The sequence below is a fragment of the Tenrec ecaudatus genome, chromosome 7 (genome assembly GCF_050624435.1).
Source record: "Tenrec ecaudatus isolate mTenEca1 chromosome 7, mTenEca1.hap1, whole genome shotgun sequence".
NCBI lineage: Eukaryota > Metazoa > Chordata > Mammalia > Afrosoricida > Tenrecidae > Tenrec > Tenrec ecaudatus.
The window spans coordinates 39894290-39914090 of NC_134536.1; the positions used below are offsets into that span (position 1 = coordinate 39894290).

The following is a 19801-nucleotide window of genomic DNA, read 5'->3' on the forward strand; positions in this document are numbered from 1 at the left end:
ACAACAATTTCTGGGAAACAAAACTTGACAGGCATATGCTGTTCTCTTAAATCGGCCATCACAAAAAAATGAGGTTTGAAGGACACTGCTATTATGAAAACATTCTCCATGACCAGAGAGAACCTTCCCAGCTGATGCCACTGCCACTAGGTGCACTAACTCAGAGCATGTTGCTCTCAGCTCTCGGAGAGGGAACATTTTGTACTATGAAATCTCTACCCAACGGAGCTTTTTTCTGTTGGTTTTTTTGGGGGGTCGGGGTGGGGGAGGTACCCCGTGTATGCTTCTTTGATTAGAGTCACCTAACCCAAACCCACTGTCATCCAGTTAATTCCAACTCATAAAGATCCTAGATAGACAGCATTCCAAGGCTTTTTAGATATGAGAAAAGATAGCCTCATCTTTTTCTGAAGAGTGGGTAGTGGGTTTGAACTGCTGACCTTGAGGTTAGTCAACACCACCAAGGATCCTTATAGCCAGCCTCGTGGTTGTGAAAAGGTGCCCTGGTGTTGCTGTGGGTTAGCTGCTGGGAGGCCAAGTGCAAGGTTAGCAGTTCAGATCCACCAACCACTCTTTGGGAGAAAGATGAAGATTTCACAGAGGTCCTCAGACTTTTTAAACAGGGGCCAGTTCACTGTCCCTCAGACCCATTGGAGAACCAGACTGTGGTTTTTAAAAAAACACCCTATGAACAAATTCCTATGCACACTGCACATATCTTATTTTGAAGTAAAAAACATATGGGGTAAAAACACATGGCGGGCCAGATTAATGTCCTCGGCGGGCCGCAAGTCTCAGAAACCCAAAGAAGTTGTTCTACTCTGTCCTATAGAGTCACTTTGAGTTGGAATCAACTCAGTCACTGTGGTAACTATAATGGTGATGAAGTGGAATTCCATGCCAATTTTGAATTGGTTGCCCGGTAGCTAATGATGCCAGGATCTTTGCAAGTGGTTATGGTTATCTGTGTATTTCCTTTGAAGAAATGTCGATTAAGATCCTCTGCCCATTTAAAAATTTACTTATGTGCATTGTTATTGTGCATTGAAAGAATTACTTATATATTTAGACACAAGTCCCTCAGCTAATACATGATTTGTAAATATTTTCTCAGTTGCACCTCTTGCCTTTTTATTTTGCTGATGGTGTCCTTTAAAGCATAAAAACGTCAAGCTTCAAGCTTCAATAAAAATACTATATACTTTTTGCTAATTTTTAGGTTTGAGGTCATGAAGATTTTTGCCTCTTTTCTTTTGAGAGTCTAATTGTATTTTCTTCCACATTGGGCCTTTGATCCGTTGTTCAATTAATTGTTGTATGTGTCATGAGGTGAAGGGTCCAATTTCAGCTTTTACGTGTGACCATCGAGTTGGACGAACTCCAGATGTGGAACAGACTATTATTTTCCCGCATCTAATTGTTTTGAAAACATTGTTGACAGATCAATGGACTATGAATGTGAATGCTTATGTTTGGACTTCCTATTATGCTCCCTTGATCTGTGTGTCTGTTCATAGTGAAGGGAAAGTACGATCATTTAAAGGAGCCATGTCAGCTCCACGGGAGAAAGCAATTAGGCAAGGCTCATGCTAAGGCGCTATCTTTACAGTTTTCACAAGCTCTTTACATGGTTATCTCATTCAATCCACACCGCAGCCTGCAAGATGGACTGTCTTCTCTCTCTTATCTTTCAATGAGCAAAAGTGACCTTCCGGTCCAGAAGCCACAGCTAGCGATCCCAAGAAGTTGTATTGCGCAGAGTCCACAATTTCTTACTCGACCATTAAAATTACATATTGAAGTTGATTACTGAAAAGTCTGTGTTCCCCCATTAGACTGCAAGAAACTCAAGGGCAGAGGCACACCTTTTTCATCATCGTAAATCCAACATTTTTCATAGCCCCTGGCACACAGAAGTTTAATACATCTACTCTCACTGAGTCGGTTCTGACACATAACAACCCTAGATAGAGTTTCTGAGACTTTAAAATATTAAGGAACTAGATAAGCCTCATCTTTCTCCCATGGAGTAGCTAGTGGGTTTGACCAGCTAACTTTGAAATTAGCAAGTCAGTACTTAACACCCAGCATCAGGAGGGATCCTTTAGAGCAGCAGTTCTAAACCTGTGGGTTGAGACCCCATGGGGGGGTGTCAAACAACATTTTCACAGGGGTCACCCAATTCATAACAGTAGCAAAATTACAGTTATGATGTAGCAATGAAAATAATTTTATATTTGGTTGTCACCACAACATGAGGAACTGTATTAAGGGATCACAGCATTAGGAAGGTTGAGAACCACTGCTTTAGAGATTCAATAATCCACCTGCTGCCACTGCGTCCACAGCCCTATGTAGGATTTCATAGGCTGTAAGTCTCCATAGGAACAGAAAGCCTCATCTTTCTCCCACGGAGCAGCTGGTAGGTTGAAACCATTAGCTTGTGGTCAACAGCCCAATGCTTACCCAACAGCGCTCCCAGAGCAAGGATTCAGCAGTTCCACTGAACAAGGAAGGCAAGAGCCAACGGAAGGCTCAATATATTTTTCAGGAAGCAGGGTAAATATTTTAATGGCACTACTTTCCTTGTACAACTTCTGATAAAATCAATTCTAAATATATTCACTTTGTAAACAGTAAAACTCAGAAAAGAACGCAGTTCTAGGCCACTCTCACAACACAGGCTTGCACGTTGCCGGTGTTTCGCAATGGGGGTTTCATGAATCCAACTAGTTTCCAGAAAGTAGCCAAGGTAGTGGCAGGGAGTGTCATCTTTGGAACTTCATTCCTAGGTTAGGCTCCAGACTTCTTTCCTTCTCCCCATGCCAGCCAAGTGGCCTGTGGGATTCAAAGGAGATCACGTTAGTGTGTGTGTGTGTGTGTGAAAACATGTATAGACATACACTTTGTTATTTTATCTATTTTCAGGTGTACCATCCAGTGGCCTCATCACATCCACACTGTCCTCAACCATTACTATTGTTGGCTTCTTTCTGAAAGGACATTATCACCCCCAACAGAATCCCAGCTTATTAAACAAGCGCTAGACCCCACTTTTCTTTCAGTCCATGATAGCCCTTAATCTGCTTTCTCTTTATATGGATTTGACTATTCTAGATATTTCAGATCAGTAAATCATATCATGTCCTTTTGTGTCAGGGGAGCCAGTCCCTAACAAACCATCACAGCCCAGCAGGCGCAATTGTACAGCGATAACATGTAAAGATTACAGTAAAGTCATAGAGAATGTGAGAGATAGAAGAGTGAAATGAAGGAGTCAGACACATTTCATGGTAGCATGCTGACCTCAGCCCCGCTTGGTGGTCCACGTGCGGGTGTGGAAGGTGGGAATGGCAGGGGAGAGCGAGCGATTTATTACTAACCAAGGCCTATATATCTTTTACCTAATCATGGGTAAAGACATACATCACAGGAAGGGGTTGTATTATAGGTAATGCAGTAATGAGAGGGGGACGATCTAGGGGTATACATGCAATAAGAAGGGGAGGGATTGGGGGTATACATGTGACAAGATGGGCGGATCCTAGATTCAGGCTGGATTTGGGGTATACATGTGACAAGATGTGTGGGTTCTAGATTCAGGATGGCAGCCTAACTTTGGATGTCACTGAGCAGGTTTGACCACTTCTCTGGCTCTCCATGGAAACAATTACTATCCTTATGAGTAGGGTGTGAGCCCCAGCTACAATGGACCAGAGAGTAGTCTGATGGCTGAATGTCTTCAGGGAGAAAATCTCTGAGCATCTGACCTCCCACCATGTGCTGGCAAACAGCCTCTAATGTTTGGCATATCTTTGGGGTAGACAAAGCTGGGAAAAGGTCTTTTTATATCCCACAATTCCCTCTTTTGTTTTATATATAAAATTCAAAAGAGCCCCAGGGGCAAAGTAGTTATTTTCTATGTATTGAAAGCTGTCAAGGCAAATTGAATGACCAAATTAATATAGCCAAGCTCAAACTCCAGGCTTATGGCAAACATTTTGAATCAGGCATAGGGGATAAAGTTGCCCTATGCCCATCTGCTACCAGAGGACAGTCTGAGAGTGAGTAGATGCCACGGTGGGAAGAAAAAGAGCAAATAGGAATGTCTGCACCATGTGCTCATTTTAAGGCAGCAACGCTTTAAGGGGAGAACCCGTGGACATGATAGATTAATGTACTTGGACTATATCTCCAGCTATCAGAGTGGTGGTCTTCCTCCCGTGGAATACTAGCCTTCCAGATTCCCTCCGTCCCAGTCAGGGACTAAGTCCCAGTCATATTTCCCTCCGTGTTAGTTTCCCAGACTTTTGGGTCTGGATTATTTCAGCAGAACACTTTCAAGGTTCATAGTATTATAGCATGCATGAGAACTTCATTCCTTTCCATGGCAGAAGAATATTCTGTTGTACATACATACCCCATTTTGTTTACTCACTCATCTGTTGATCACCATTTAGGCCACTTCCACTTTTTGGCTGTTGTGCAGAATGTTTGCAGTTAACATTGCTGTACAAGGATCTGTTTGAAGCCCTGCTTTCAAATACCATATATACTCGTGTATAAGCCGAGTTTTTCAGCACAAAAAAATGTGCTGAAAAACTGGGGTTCGGCTTATACATGGGTCAGTGGTACCCCAGCAAGGTGTAACATCTTGTGGGTGATTGCCGTTCCTCCTTGTTTACTCACATCTAACCCATCAGAGCCGTCCTATGACGTGGACAGCTCCAATTCACAGAAGCACCCGTAGTGATTCACGTACGCGGGCAGCTGAACTGGTAAGGATGTGTCTGTGGCTGCGCTCCGTCTCTCCCCTCTGGTCTCTGTCTTAATTCACATCCTGCATTTCCCACCCTAGGCTTATACTCGGGTCAATCAGTTTTTCTGGTTTCCCAGGTAATAATTAGGTACCCCGGCTTATACTCGGGGCGGCTTATATTCGCGTGTATACGATATATATCCATCCTCCAAGACAACATTTTCAGTGTTTTCCAGTTATTATCTCAATGTATTAGGTGACAGTTATATTATTCTTTGATACTTTGCTTCAAGTCTCCTAAAATGAACACATCTTTCATTCAGGTTATTTGTAGACAAAATGTATAAAGGGGTTTTCAAGCTGGAAGTTCCCCTGACAGATTTTAGCAGTCGTGCAGATGAGGTGTGCGGCCCCCTGGGTGGATTTGGGGGTCCAGAAAAACCCTGGTGTCCTGTGCCATACTGCGGTTTTCCCTGGTGACAGGTGACAGCGTGTGTTTTACTGAACTGCTTTAAATGCCCTTTTGTGATGGGGGATTATTAGGTTTCAGCATGCCGTGGAGAGTCTTGGGGGAAAGCATTTCTGCGGAAAGGTGTTCTCTGCTTTCCCTCCACACTGGGTCCTTCCCTCTCTTAGTGCCTAATAAGGCATGGAGTCAGGGAAGCAGGTAGTGGTTTCCTGAATGCTGCTTTAAACATGCTTCACTAATGCTTTAAAAGTATGTGTGCAGATGCTTTGCTTGTGCCTTTGGGCATAATTATAAATTAGTCATGGTTCCATACATATTTAAATTATTTTGATGCTTTTTTTTGGCTGTTGGTGTAGCTCCTGCTATGAAACTTTACCCGTCTTTTCAATAATAGGAAACTTTTCAACTGGTTGGTATTTAACACCTTTGACATACTGTCTGCCTGCACGATAGCCCGCGCAGTGCAGATGAGGGACAGTACATCAGTGGGTGCGGCGCATGCCAGTAAAGAGAAGGCTTGAGGAAATGTGCTTAGGTTAGGGCCCGTTCGTGTACATTCCCGTTGCTGTGTGACCAGTCTTCTTACTGACTACACATCTGCACGTTTGCAGTCTAAGAGCTCCGGGGGAAGCAAACCCAAACCGAATCACTGCCTGCAAATTGATGAACTCGCAGTGACCCTGTAGGACAGAGTAGATCCCTCCCTATGGTTTTCAAGGTTGTGAATCTTCTGTGAGTGCCGGCAACCTCATCTTTCCCCCGAGGAGTAGCTGGTGGATTTGATTTTGTTTCTTGTACTGTCCATAGGTGTTAGAAAGTAAAACAGTTCTGGATTAAACAAAATTAACCATGGTTTCTGCTGCAGGATTTCTCAGAGCCCTCACTATGTTCAGGAATACTGGGCATCACTAATCAAAAATTCAGCCAATCTTTGGGTAGGAAAGTTCCTCACAGCCGTGTGCTGGGAGGCGGTGGGATACTGCTTTTCATTCTGTGGACCCTCCTCACTCCCCTGACCAGAGACTGAGCATCAAAATGTGACTTCGTTATCACTGCCCATTACATGAAAGGACAGATAAAGATTCGGCAGAACATAAAATGTTTAAAGAATGGTTCCTTCGTGCCATGAACATCTGCTGACCACCTACTCCGTCAGGCACTACCTAGGTGAATATGACTAGTTCCAGAACCCCCCAAAGGATCTCTAGTGGCCCAGGGGTTAACCACTGAACTCCCCCAAAAATTTGAGCATGGGATTTGGGGGGAGCTTCCTAGTTGCAGGTCTTTTCACATTTCATTACTCTGCTCTCTATTTAGTCTGCTCTTACTGCCCGTGGTCGTTATCTGTGCAGCTCTCTTGCTTTATCATTACTAGTGGGACTGTAGAACTGTACATGCACTGTGGAAGTCTGTAAGGTGTTTCCTTAAACAAAACAAGTACAACTACCTTATGATCCTGCGACCCCTCTACTTGGGTGTAAACCCTGAAGAAATAAAGAACACAACACAAATAGATGTATGCATACTGATATTTATTGCATCAATTTACATAATAGAAAAACAATAGAAACAATCCAAACCTTTGGTATAGAGGAATGGATAAGCAAATTCTGGGAGATTCCTCCATACAGTGGAATGAATATTAGGCATCACTGAGAAACAGTGATGGCTCTGGTAAGCACCACGATGCATGGACAAAACTAGAGAGCATCATGCTTATCAAGGTTCGTCTATCTTATAAAGATAAATATTTAAGGACACCATTATTATAAGGAAACCAAAAAGAAAAATGGTTTTCACCCCAAACGACATGACTTTAAAGGCAAAGCTGAGGCCAGGGCATAGAATGAGAGGAGGGACAGGAAATGATCGAGGGAGAGAGGATGAGGGGAAACAGACAAGTTTATGGGGTTTAATGGAGCACTATGACTTCTTTTATGTGATGGGCAACTTCGCATAATACGTTCTTTAAACACCAAATAAATATATATAATTTTTAAAAAGGATAAAGCCTCATAACCTTAAAAACTCTCTAGATTCCTCATTCTTCAGAGATATGCATTGATCTGAGTAGTCATAAAAGGAAGAAAAGTCAAGAAGTGGACTTGAAAGGCAAACTAATAAATTAATTCATTAAAACTAATTAAAAGACAAACCTGTGGGCTTACGGATGAGTCTAGGTGAAGCGGGGCACGCAGAGTACTCTGGGTGAGATCAACAGCCCGAGTGGACTCACGTCTACCATGGTAACATGGATTTTTAAGAAGGGTTGTGACTTGATTGTATTGAGAATTCACATCAGTGACTACTTATTACTAAGGTTATACACTTTTGCGTATAATATTTGGACCATATGATGGACCATCTTTGGACCAGATTATGAATTATACTAGTCATTGAATTTGTGAAGTTTAAATTTGGTAGGTTAAGAAGTTCTCGGTCATTGAATGTTATCTTGTTCTCATTTGGAGATGTGCTAAAGGAGTGAGAATTTTCTCTTGAACTTGAGAGTTAGCTAAATTGGAAACCAGCGTTCTGGCTTTTTAATTCCATCGATTCAAAGACAAATACTGAAGCTTTCTGATTGTGATGTTTAAGACTTTACTTTCTCCTAATAACAAGTTCACCCACTTTCAAGGCAATCAATTATTCTGCAGTATTCAATCACTCCAAGTGGGCTTTTAATAAGAAGAATGAGAGTTTGTGGTTTCTTTCCAAAGGAAAATTTTGCATTCCAATATATTAATGAATCACATACAGTTGCTTTTCTTGGGGCACTCTAAGAACTTGAGGGGCTTATAATTAAAAGAAAATGGGCCTGGCTTAAAGCTGCCACCGCAGAGAGAAAGGCATAACTCTGCTCTCAGGTGGGGCAGACATGAAGATGGCGTTAGTGAAGCGCTGAATGCTGAACCCCTAAACCCCAGAGTCACTGTCATTGTGTCAGTGCTGACTTACCATGAGGTTGCTGTGTTTCTGAGACTGTAACCATTTAGGGGAGTAGAAAGCTCAGTCTTTCTCCTTCTGCTGGTGATTCCAAATTGCTGACTATGCAGATCACAACCTAACACCAACCACAATGCCTCCGGGACTCCTGGAAGATAGCACAGTGGGTTACGAATGATCTGCCTGCCATGTTCATGGGATAGTGTTTGATTCCTGAAACACGCACGTCAGTCAGTGTATGGCAATATAGGCTGATAAACAAGGAGATTTTCATGCCTATGGAAATTGAGTAAGTGGGAAATTGTACATGCTGAATTATAAAGGACAGAGGCCTCCTATACTTTCATAGGGAATATGGGCCTTCCGTTAGATTTGCTCTTCAGACAATGGAACTCTCACTGTCTTCCAGTCAGTGCTGACTGACAGCCACTGCCACTGGGTTCTGGAGACTAAGATTCTTTACAGGACAGAAAGCTCAGTCTTCTGCCGAGCACCTGCCTAGGCTAAAACCACAAAAGAGGAGACTCACTCTTCTCCCAAGTGTAGACTGCTTCTTACAATCTGCCTGTTGTTTTCTATTCAGTGTGTTTTTACGTTCTTCAAAGCTAAAATTGGTGAGGTGGCTAGCCGGCGAGGACTTCGTTGGTCATTCTAGAAGCAAGACTCTACTAGTGATCTACGGAAGTAATCCACAATGTCTAGGCTTGTGTCGCCACACAAACCACTGGGAGAAGTAGGCAAGTGTCAGAGATAAGCAATCAGAAAACTTCTGTGACTCTCGGGCATGGGAAATAAAGTACAATAAAGAGAATATATTAAGGTGTTACACACAGCATTGCTATGAGAAAGGGAAACGGTCAAAGGAATCGAGTAATTAACACGGGAATCTGGATTTCAGAGAAGAGGAATAAGGTTCCGTGTGGACAGGTTGTGTAAAGGATAAGCAATTAACAAACTAGAGCTGGCGATCTGGGATGCAAAAATGCCGAAAAGAAGTGGGGATCAAGGAGTTCTCTAAAGGAGGAAGCCTGGATCGATACAGACAGGTCACGGTAAACACGGCTCCGGGACGCTGAAGGAGGAATAAGTCAGCGAGTAAATCAAAGATGGGGTGAAGGGACAGAGGAAGAGGTTCAGGAAACGGACTCGGCTCACAGAGCAGGCAGTCCCCACGTTACCCAGGAGATCTACCCGAGAGAATTGTGGGTAAGCTGGAACAGGTTACTTTAGCGCAAGAAAAAGCTTGAAGACTTTTCCATGATTTAAAAACTGCCCACATAGCGTGTAAGCAGGATTTTGATAAAGAATTTGTTGTGGATATTGGTTCAATAGTCTCAAAGTTTACATAAATGTAAGGCATACGGAGCAGATTTCTAAACGCCTTGAGCACACAGTGGTGTAAGCATCACAGTGGTGTAGGTTTTCCGTTGGAGCCAACGAGCAGAGGAGGCCATCTGTTTTCATGAATACTTCCAGCCTTGGCAGCCTCAGGACGCCATTCTGCTCTGTCTGCTAGGTAGCTCTGAGTCTGAGTTGACAGCAGTGCCTTGTCCTGCGGGGGAATTGTAAGTTGAACGCTGGTAACTTGGAGACTGTCTCCATGAAAGAAGAGAGCTGTGGAGCCACGGTCAACTGTAGCAAATGCAGATTTTTAAGCAAAGTCATTTATGAAAAGGCAGAATGAAACGTAATTAGAAATGCAGACAATAGAAGAGAAAGCTGGCCGGGGACCTCCTTCAAAGTGGGCAATTTTGTGCAGCAAAAGATGACAAGCAAAGAACACAAAGCATGGCAGCAGAGCAGAGAGAGAGAGCCCCCCTGGGGGGGGAGGGTTGACAATGACATGATCTCTGAAATGTAATGAAAATGTCAACACCTCAATAAGAAAATGAGAAATAATCCAATTTATAAATGGACCAAGAACATGAACATATCTACTTCACCAAAGAAGACACTCTGGCTCAATAAACATGAGGCAATGCTCCAGAAGAAGAGCCATGAAAGAGGCAAATCAGAACAACAGTGAGATAACTTCTGACGCCAACAACATTCAAGGCAGCAGGAAAGGACAAACGCCGGGGAGCCATGGAGAGACTACGTGCAATGCATGGGGACTATCAAATGGGACGGTCTGCGTGGAAAACAGTCCAGCACTGAGAACACAAATACTACATGAGCAAACGATTCGTCTAATTGGTATATATCCTAGAAAAATAAGAACCATGGCACAAATCAATATATGTACACTTAAATTCACGGCAACACTGAGGGGAGCAGCAAAAGCGGGACACCACCTCCATGCCCAGCAATGGAAGAACGCACATCAACACGCTTTGGTTCACTGACCCCGTAGAACATGACGAACGACCATGAATTTGGGGAACACTTCACAACATGAAAGAACCTGAGAACCACATGCTGAGTGAAATTAGCCAACTACAAAAGGACAAATATAGTATAAGACTGCTATTGTAAAAAGTCAAGGAAGATTTTGCCCACAAAAAGAAACTTTTTAAAATGGTTTTCAGTGGATGAAAAGGAAGGGAGGGGAAGCTACTCTCAAGAAGGAAGACGAGTGTGTTAGAGAGGATTCTCTAGAGAAACAAAACCAGAATGCTAATAATTATGTATATATTCAGATAGATAGATAGATAACATAAGAAATAAACAGTTAATTAAATTACAAAGCAGTACAAATGGCTCAGTGCAATTCACACCCATGAGACAGTTGTGCGACACTGGCAGTCCTTCAAGTCTTGAGGGCTGCCAGGTAGTCCTCTGCAGAGCAATTCCGGCTATCCCGACACGGGCAGCAAACAGCAAGGCAAGTCACCAACAGTCAGCCAGATGACCGGGTCTGACAGTCCCCATCTCAAGAGATGTAAATTCCAATGGTGTGGCGAAGCAGGTCTTGAAGGACCTCAAATTACAGCAACGCAGTCCATGGGTTAGGTGTCCCACAGGTAGTGGAGCTTGCAAATTGAGGCAAAGAACAAGCAAGGCAGCCGTACACTGGTCCGATGATCAAAGAGCAAGAGACAAGAAAGGCAAGCCTCACCAAGCCATTTATTTCTATGCCCTTTAATTAATCCCACATGTATTTATCAGCCAGGTTGGCACAATAAACTAACTACCTCGTTGAGTATTAACTTGATTGAGGCAGGCAACATACACTAAGGAGCGTGTTGGCGAAAATGATGGAAGCAAGGACAGGCACTGAAGGAGCGCAGGAGGAAAGGGCAACAGAGGCAGAGATTGTTGTTGTGTTTTTTTCATTTCTCATGGTTTGATTGTATTTTAGTGTTTATGAATACAAAATTCGGATGACATGCCCTCCACCTCAAAATTTGGTCCACAAAAATATATCAATAGACCCCAAACAAACAACTATAGTGATGTGAACAAGGGGGGTCAGAGTGGAGACCCAAAGCCCATCCGTAGATAATTGGACATCCCATCACAGAAGTGTCACAAGGAAAGGACCAGTCAGCCAGAATGCAGTATAGCTGGTACAGATACGAGCTCTTGACAAGGCAGATACTGTTATATGAACACCCCTGTGTGATCTGTGAGCCATGCAGGCTGCAATGGATGCGAGGGAGAAAGGGCATCATCCTCACATAGAGCTATTTAGGTTTGACAGAGGATATTGGTAAAGGGAAATTTAATTTTGTGGCAACTATATGAATAAGGTGGAACACGAAGGGCACAAAGTTAGGAAAAATGTTTAGACATAATTAATGAATGAGTCACTGAACCTAGGGACTCAGTAGCTTAGTCTTGGGGAACACCAAGATCACTGGCCACAATATACATAATTCACACACGCAATGTTCTGTGTCCTACTTTGCTGAGCAGCACCTAGGATCTAAATGCTAACGAGAAATAATAATTATTTCTAATTTATCAAGGGTTCATGAGAGAGTGAGGGTGGATGAGGGAGGGAAAAATGAGGTACTGATATCAAGAGCTCAAGTAGAACGGAAATGCTTTGAAAATGATGACAACATATGTCAAAATGTGCTTGACACAATGGATGCATGCATGGATTGTGATAAGAGGTATAAAAGCCCCCAGTAAAATGATTTAATAGTTTAAAACCTGATCATGAGCTGCCATCTCAGGTGCAAGTATTGGCCTCTTCCTGTCCAGAAGCTAGAAGAGTGATGAAAATTGAAGACACTTGGACACAAGTGATGGGGTGAACTAAGGGGCCACATCCGTCTGCATGGACCTGAGCCCAGAGGAATGCGAGGGTCCCTGGCTACCACTGCCGCCTTTCCTGACAGAGGCCAACAAGGAAGGGTGCCGGAGAGAGTGGGAGAAACCGGTGGAACAAAGCTCATCCATAAAGGAGCCCCAACTGACTTCTTGGATACAGGCTGGGTGGAAGGCAAAGATGGTGGCTCTTGCTCACCTTTCAGGTCTGGATCTGAACTCCCCCACCGCTGCAGTGGCTCAGCTGTTAGCCAGATCATTTTGCTGTTGTCGTTAGGTGCCATCGAGTTGGTCCCGACCCATCGCGACCCTATGCACAACTGAAATGAACCACTTCCCAGTCCTCTTCCATCCTCACCATTGTTCCTCTGCGAGAGCCCATTGTTGCAGTCATTTTCAATCGATGAGCATTTCAGATCCAGGCGCAGCAGTTCCTCAGAACAGAGTTTGGAAGGGTCAGAGAAGGAGGAGGAGGAGGAGAGGGGAGAAACCCTGGATGAGGTGGGCCGGGTGGTATGGCAATGATTGGCTTGAAATGAATTGATGGGTTCAAAACTGATTGTCTGCTCTGTGAACTTTCATTCAATTCACCATGAGAAGATTTGTTTTAAAAGACCAGGGATTTGTAAAGGAGAAAGTCACATTCCTTTTAAGCAAGCAATTTAAGAAGACTAAATGGGAAGAAATGAAAATGACCGAATGTAAGCAAAGGCATGAGGGAAGGACATGTTGGACATTTGCAGCATAAACAGAGAGATTATCAAGAATGCCATAATTTAATGTTCAAAACTTTTTCCCTGAGCAAACTGACGTTAGCGCAGCCCTGCACAAATAATTGCGACGTTGTTTACAAGAATTGTTATGCACGCATTCTGCTAAGCGATACTGGGGGTGAATTTGTCCATCCTAATGTAGCATCTACGTGACCCTACTAAGACTCAACCTCGGTCCTTCTGAGCACTGAGACGTGTGCTTGCAGAGGTGGTGTTCTGTTGGACCTCTTTTCATAGCCATCCTTCTCGTCTTACATGTCTCCTTGCAGTCAACTGAAAAATTAGAGTATTTTCTGTGCTTATTAAAGTAGAACACATTGTAGAGTCAATGACCATTTTTATTAGAACTCCCATCTTAAAAATGGGTGCTCCTTTTTTTTTCTCCTCCCTCCCCTTTCCCCCCTCCCTCATGTGTCCTTGGTAATTTATACATCGTTATTTTGTCATATCTTGCCCTATCCGGAGTCTCCCTTCCCCCCTTCTCTGCTGTCCCTCTCCCAGGGAAGAGGTCACATGTGGATCCTTGTAATCAGTTCCCCCTTTCCAACCCACTCACCCTCCACTCTCCCAGCATCGTCCCTCACACCCTTGGTCCTGAAGGTATCATCCACCCTGGATTCCCTGTACCTCCAGCCCCCATATGCACCAGTGTACAGCCTCTGTCCTATCCAGCCCTGCAAGGTAGAATTCGGATCATGGTAGTTGGGGGGAGGAAGCATCAGGATCTGGGGGAAAGCTGTGTTCTTCATCGGTACTACCTCGCACCCTGACTGACCCATCTCCTCTCCTAAACCCCTCTATGAGGGAAAAAAAAAAAAAAAAAGAGGACCTGATGCAAGGGGCTTAAGTGGAGAGCAAATGCCTTGAGAATGATTGGGGCAGGGAATGTATGGATGTGCTTTATACAATTGATGTATGTATATGTATGGATGGTGATAAGAGTTGTATGAGTCCCTAATAAAGTGTAAAAAAAGAAAAGAGGAGAAAAAAATGATCAGGGCAAAGACTGTACAGATGTGCTTTATACAATTGATGTATGTATATGTATGAACTGTGATAAGAATTGTATGAGCCCCAATAAATTGTTTAAAAAATGGGTGCATAATGCAGTAATCCTGTCAATGATCGAATCTGTCAGCTTAATTTTATTGTCAGATTTATGTTAAGATAAATTAAACTGTATATTTAGTGCGGTGCACGGATTCATTTCGTCTGGGATCAGCCATAGGTATTAACTTGCTTTAAAAGCTTTTATTCTCTTCTATAAGGCTGGGGTTCATTGCACTGGAGATTTGTGGTTTGGTGGTGATTTTGTGGGGTGTTGCCTCTCAGGTGGGCACAGAAATATTAATGCCTATTCAGATGACAGTGCTTTCTCCTCTTGCTACTTGTATTGGGTGACGGGGCCACTTTCAGCCCGGCTACAATTTAGCAAAGATACCATGCATAATCTGAACCCACAGCAAGGATTCCCTTGCTGTTACTAAGTGGGTAGGAGGAAGTGGTTATTCTTGCCGTCATCAGTTTCTCAATTTGAATTGTATTTCTAATTTCCTGTGAGCCATCTTCTTGTATCATAATTGCTTTAATTTTGCACCATTCCTGTCACTTCTGGAATGCTTTGTTAAAATCAGATGGAGCACGCACTTCTTCCATCGAGCCTGCATGTATCTACCGACAGTCTAAGTATTGGCTGTGTAGTCCCCAAGGAGCCCTGGTGGCAAAGTGGTAACAGGTAGGGCTGCTGACTGCAAGGTCATTGGTTGGAAACCACTAGCTGCTTCTCAGGAGTAACATGGGGCTTTTTAATCCAGGAAAGATTTGCAGTTTTGCAGACTCTTAGGGGCCATTATACCCTTTCCTTGTTATGAGTTGCAATAGACTCAGAGGCCCTGAGAGAGCTCTATAGTCCCTACGGAGCCCCGGTAGCATTGGGCGCCAAGCACTGAGCTGCTTATCAAGGTGGTGTTTGAAACCCACCAGCCGCTGTGCAGGAAAAGATGAAGCTGATTACTCGCATAAAATCTGGGAAACCCTAAGCAGCTCTGCTTTGCCCTAAAGCGCTGCTATGGTTTGGGATTAACTTAGTGGCAGTGGGTTTTATAGACCCCCTAACCTAACGCATTGTATAAGAGAGATAGAAAATATTTTCTGGAACAATAATGTAAACATTTTACCAAACCCTATTTGATAGCATTGGTTCATTGAAGTCAACCGTTGGTATCTAAGAAAGAGATCATATCGAAGTAAAAGATGGTGGAGTGGCAGATTACTTTTAACTTGTTGGGGGAAGAGAGACAGGTGCTGAGCTCTTGTACTGAAACTTGGCAAAACATCATAAAAAACCCTGGAAAAGCATAAAACACAGCCAAACAAACCCATCACTGTTTCATTGCCTGTGCTCTAAGCAGATAAGGGAAGAAATGACTTGGCCAGGGGAGAAGAGTGAAAGGAAGTAGGGTTGTAGAAGAGTAACTGGTTTCTAACCAAGACAAACTCAGGGCCATCTAGGGGGGTCCTGACTCATAGTGACTCCACAGGGCAGGGCAGAACTGCCCCTGTGAGTTTACAAGACTACTATCTTTATGAGACGAGCAAGCCCCTCCTTTCTCCTGAGCAGTGACTGATGGTCTCCAGGTGCCGACCTGACCATTAGCACATAACCACTATGCTACCAGGGGTCCTGTGATCGGTATACAGAAGACAAAGAACGTTGTTATCAAGCAGAGCTCATGGGGGTAAACTTTTACTTGAAAGGGTTTTCAATAGCTGTTTGTTTGTTTGTTTGTTTTTAATAAGGTCACCCACCAGACCTTGCTTGTGAGGTCTCAGTGAACTTGAGCCTCTAATTTTTTTCTTACCAAGCAAGCACATTAGTCATTTGTGCCACCCAGTAATCCAATTGCTACATTGCTGCTTCCCAATAAATATGCACTGAACAGTGAAATTCATTCAACGTGAAAAATCATTTGGGCTGATGTGGAAATTTATATCTGGGAAAATAGCCTGTTGCTCTATTGAACCAAGTATTAATTATTAATTACTGTGCTTATTAATAGTATGCTCATAAATAATGTGTCAGCTTAAGACATACTGTATATACTAGAATATAAGCTGACCCGAATATCAGCCAAGGCACCTAATTTTACCACAAAAACGGCATTTAAAATGTGCCGAAAAACTCGGCTTATTCAAAAGTATGTGTAGTATTTTACCACTGATAACGAGACAGGGGTAGAGGGAGAGGCATCTTATCATAAGAAAATTACTTCTTTAGTCCCATATTCCACAAAAGTTCCTGAAATCTGAAGAGTACAACCTAAAATCCTAAAAGGAGCCTGGCCTTGGAAAACGTACCTGAACATTGTTTGGCCCACTAAGGACCCCATGGTTCTGATTCTTACCCTCCTAAGGCTAACTCCAGAAATCTGTCAGTCCTTAGACTGTCTGGCTTGCTTCTATTCCTACATTTCCTTCCCCCTCAATCCTATTAGTGAAATGATGGGAGAGCTACCTACAGTTGCTTGAAAATGATATTACAGACTTATTTACATGCTCAGTGATCAATCACTACCTTTTAGGTTTCAAATGCTTCCGATATGTAGCTTTCTCAATGGTCGTATTAGATTAGAATTAGATAACATAACATTCCTCTGTTTGCAGTGCGCAGTTGGTAATTTCAGCAAATTTATTCAGTTGTACAACCATCACTACAATCCAATTGAGAATGCTGCATTACCCCAAAATTCTCCTGTGCAGTCGCTCCCCATTCCACATCTGACCTTAGGCCACTACTCATCGGCTCTCTGTAGTTATATGAGAGGGCAAAAAAAACAAAACAAAACAAACCAACCAGCACAAAGCTCAGCTGGGCGGAGCTTTCATAGTGCGCCTTTTTTGCTACTAGGCCAGCATTAGGCAACTTGCTAGGAGTCAGTGCATGCAGTAATTTCCCTTGAACCTTGCTTATTGTGTGTGGCTGTGAAATTCTGTATCCTGTTTGGGGAAAATGCGGCAGAAACTGTTGTGATGTTGAACACAGCTTACAAGGACAGCGCTATGGGAAAATCTTAAGTGTACAGTGGTTTTCTCATTTCAAAAAAGGTAAAATGTCGATTGATGACAAACATCTTCCTGGATGTCCGTCAGCTTCCCGAATAGATAAAAATATCAACAACATTCATGTCCTTATGCTTGAAGACCAATGATGGACCACTGGAGATGGGGGAGTTAGCTGGACTACATTGGAGCTTGGTTCAGTGAATTTTAACAGAAGATTAGGGAATGAGAAAGGTTGCTTCGGAATTTGTGCCTCAGCAGCTGACTGACCAGGAAAAAATGTGTCAACTAGAAACATATCATGCTTTGAAAGAATAGCTCCCAAGTGATCCAGCCAATTTTTCCAAGGTCATTACTGGTCATGAGACATAGTGATATTCTTATGAACCAAAAAGTAAACGTCAATCAAGCCAGTGGAAGACGACTTCATTGCCTCATCCCCCCAAAAGTGTATCAAGTGAAGTCAAGGCTCAAGACGATGTTCATTTGTTTTTTGATGTGTGGGGGACAGTGCATTTACAGTTCATTCCACCAGGTCAGAATGTTAATCAAGCTTTCTATTTAGAGGTCCTGAAAAGATTTTCTAGAAGTGTGCGACAAAAAAAAGTCCTGATTTGTGAAAGACAGGAGACTGGTTTTGCCACCACGACAATGTACCAGCTCACGCAGCCATCTCAGTGCACCAATTTTTGCCAAAAAATAGCATGGCTCTCTTGCCCCAGAGACACCTTACTCACCTGACCTTGCTTCACGCAGCTTCTTTTTGTTTCTACAAATGAAGAGGGACATGAAAGGAAAATAATTTGATGACGTAGCAGAGGTGAAGACGAAAATGAGGGAGGTGCTGTCAGCCATGCAAACAGATGAGTTTGAAAAATGTTCCCAAGAGTGGAATCGCAGATTCGACAAATGTATTCAGTATAATGGAGAGTACTTTCAAGGTGATACAGTTGTATTGTAGAAAAAATTTAAATACATAGCTTTGAAAAAAAATTCTGAGTTTTTTTGGGTGGTGGGGCGTAACTCTCGTCATAGTTTCCGATAACATTTTCTTGAAATGCCATCTGAATGGAGTTAGAATAGCTGGTACATATTGGTAATTTAGAAATTAGATTTTCCCTGTTAAAATAGCTAAAGGTCTGTTGAATTAGGTGGATCTTATATTTCACGGTAAATAGCCACAGATCAAAGTAAATGAGAAATTTTGAAAATCATTTGCTCCATCCTTATCACAGGCCTCATTTGTATTGCTAAGTTGCAACTTATTATATTCCTTGAGCAATACAATACATGCTATCTCTTCTAAATATGTGAATTGATGCTTGCCTCAAGTCCAGGTTTTATGTGAAAGTCTCAATTATGATGATGTTTTTTGTTTCAGAATTAAAATGATTTGTGCATGTGCCAAGGGACAATGGATATAGTCTTTTAAATGTGGCTAGATTGACGGATGGATGGAGGATGCAAAGATAGCGGCCCAATATGGGTGTTGAGAATTAATAAGCTGGATATATTAGAATAAAATGTCACTCTTTGATTTGTGTCGTTGACTGAGCAGGAGGAATGTCAAGCATGTTCTAGCAAGGAATAAAGCACTCCAGTGGACTCAGTCCTACACGCTACCAGAGTTTCCCTACGACGTCAAGTGCATGCTAGCCGAGCAGAAGTGTCCCGACCACAGCATGAGGATAAGAATGATTGAGTTTCTCCAGGCGGACATGACTAAGTATCTGGAAGGCTCCCTGTGAGTCACCCTGGGTGGATTTAGTATTTGGGGAAAGGGTCTGTTTGCAGAGCAGAGTAGGAACCATGTGCTATCAACTCTCTGACCAGTTATGATATTTTGCTAGTAATTTCAACACTGCCCAATACTTCAATGTAGCCTAGAAAGATATATTTCTAATTATATGAAAATGTTTTACACAATTGATGTATATATGGATTGTGATAAGAGTTGTATGAGCCCCTAAAAAATGATTAAAAAAACAGAATGTGTTTGAAAAAGGTGATTTACCCTTACCTGAAAGGAAGGAATGTGACGTATCTGAAGTGAAATCAACATGTCCTCCTTGTGGTCAACAGGTATCCCAGCACCCAGCAGTACAACGATGTGGTCAACACCCTCCTTCAGGCTCACCCTTTCCTGGACGAGGATGGCTCTGGCTTTGTAAGTGACCGTGTGGTCCTATCCGATTAATCCCATCATCAAATGATACTCATATCGTTGAGTGACATTGTCTCCCCCCCTCCCTTTTCCTCAGCCTCTTAGTGTCTCTCCCTTTGTCTATGTAGGCCGATCTGCATGTTGTCTCTGACTCTTGGTCTCTGTTTGGTCTCTGATTCTCTCTGTCGACAGAGCTCTGTCTTATGAGCTCTCGCTGTGTCAGTCTAGTTTTCTTTGTTTTGGTGCCTATATTCATTTTTGGCTCTGTCCTTTTTGACTCAGACTTCTCTGGCCAGTGTTTCTTCATCTACTTGTTGCTCTTTGCCATCTTTCTGTCTGCCCTGTGTTTTGGAGCTTTGGAAGCTCATGTTTTGACAGGGGTCTATGAGAAAGGTCTCTAGGAGATGGGATCC

At 42.9% G+C, this 19801-nt stretch overlaps 1 protein-coding gene across 1 annotated transcript in view; it reads left to right on the plus strand.

Annotated features, from left to right (window-relative positions):
* SAMD3 (sterile alpha motif domain containing 3) overlaps positions 1-19801 on the plus strand; it is a 48510-nt gene that overhangs the window by 8439 nt on the left and 20270 nt on the right. The window contains exons 4-5 of the mRNA XM_075553939.1: positions 18783-18968; positions 19307-19391. Coding sequence (XP_075410054.1) covers positions 18783-18968; positions 19307-19391 — 271 coding nt within the window. The remainder of the gene's footprint in view (positions 1-18782; positions 18969-19306; positions 19392-19801) is intronic.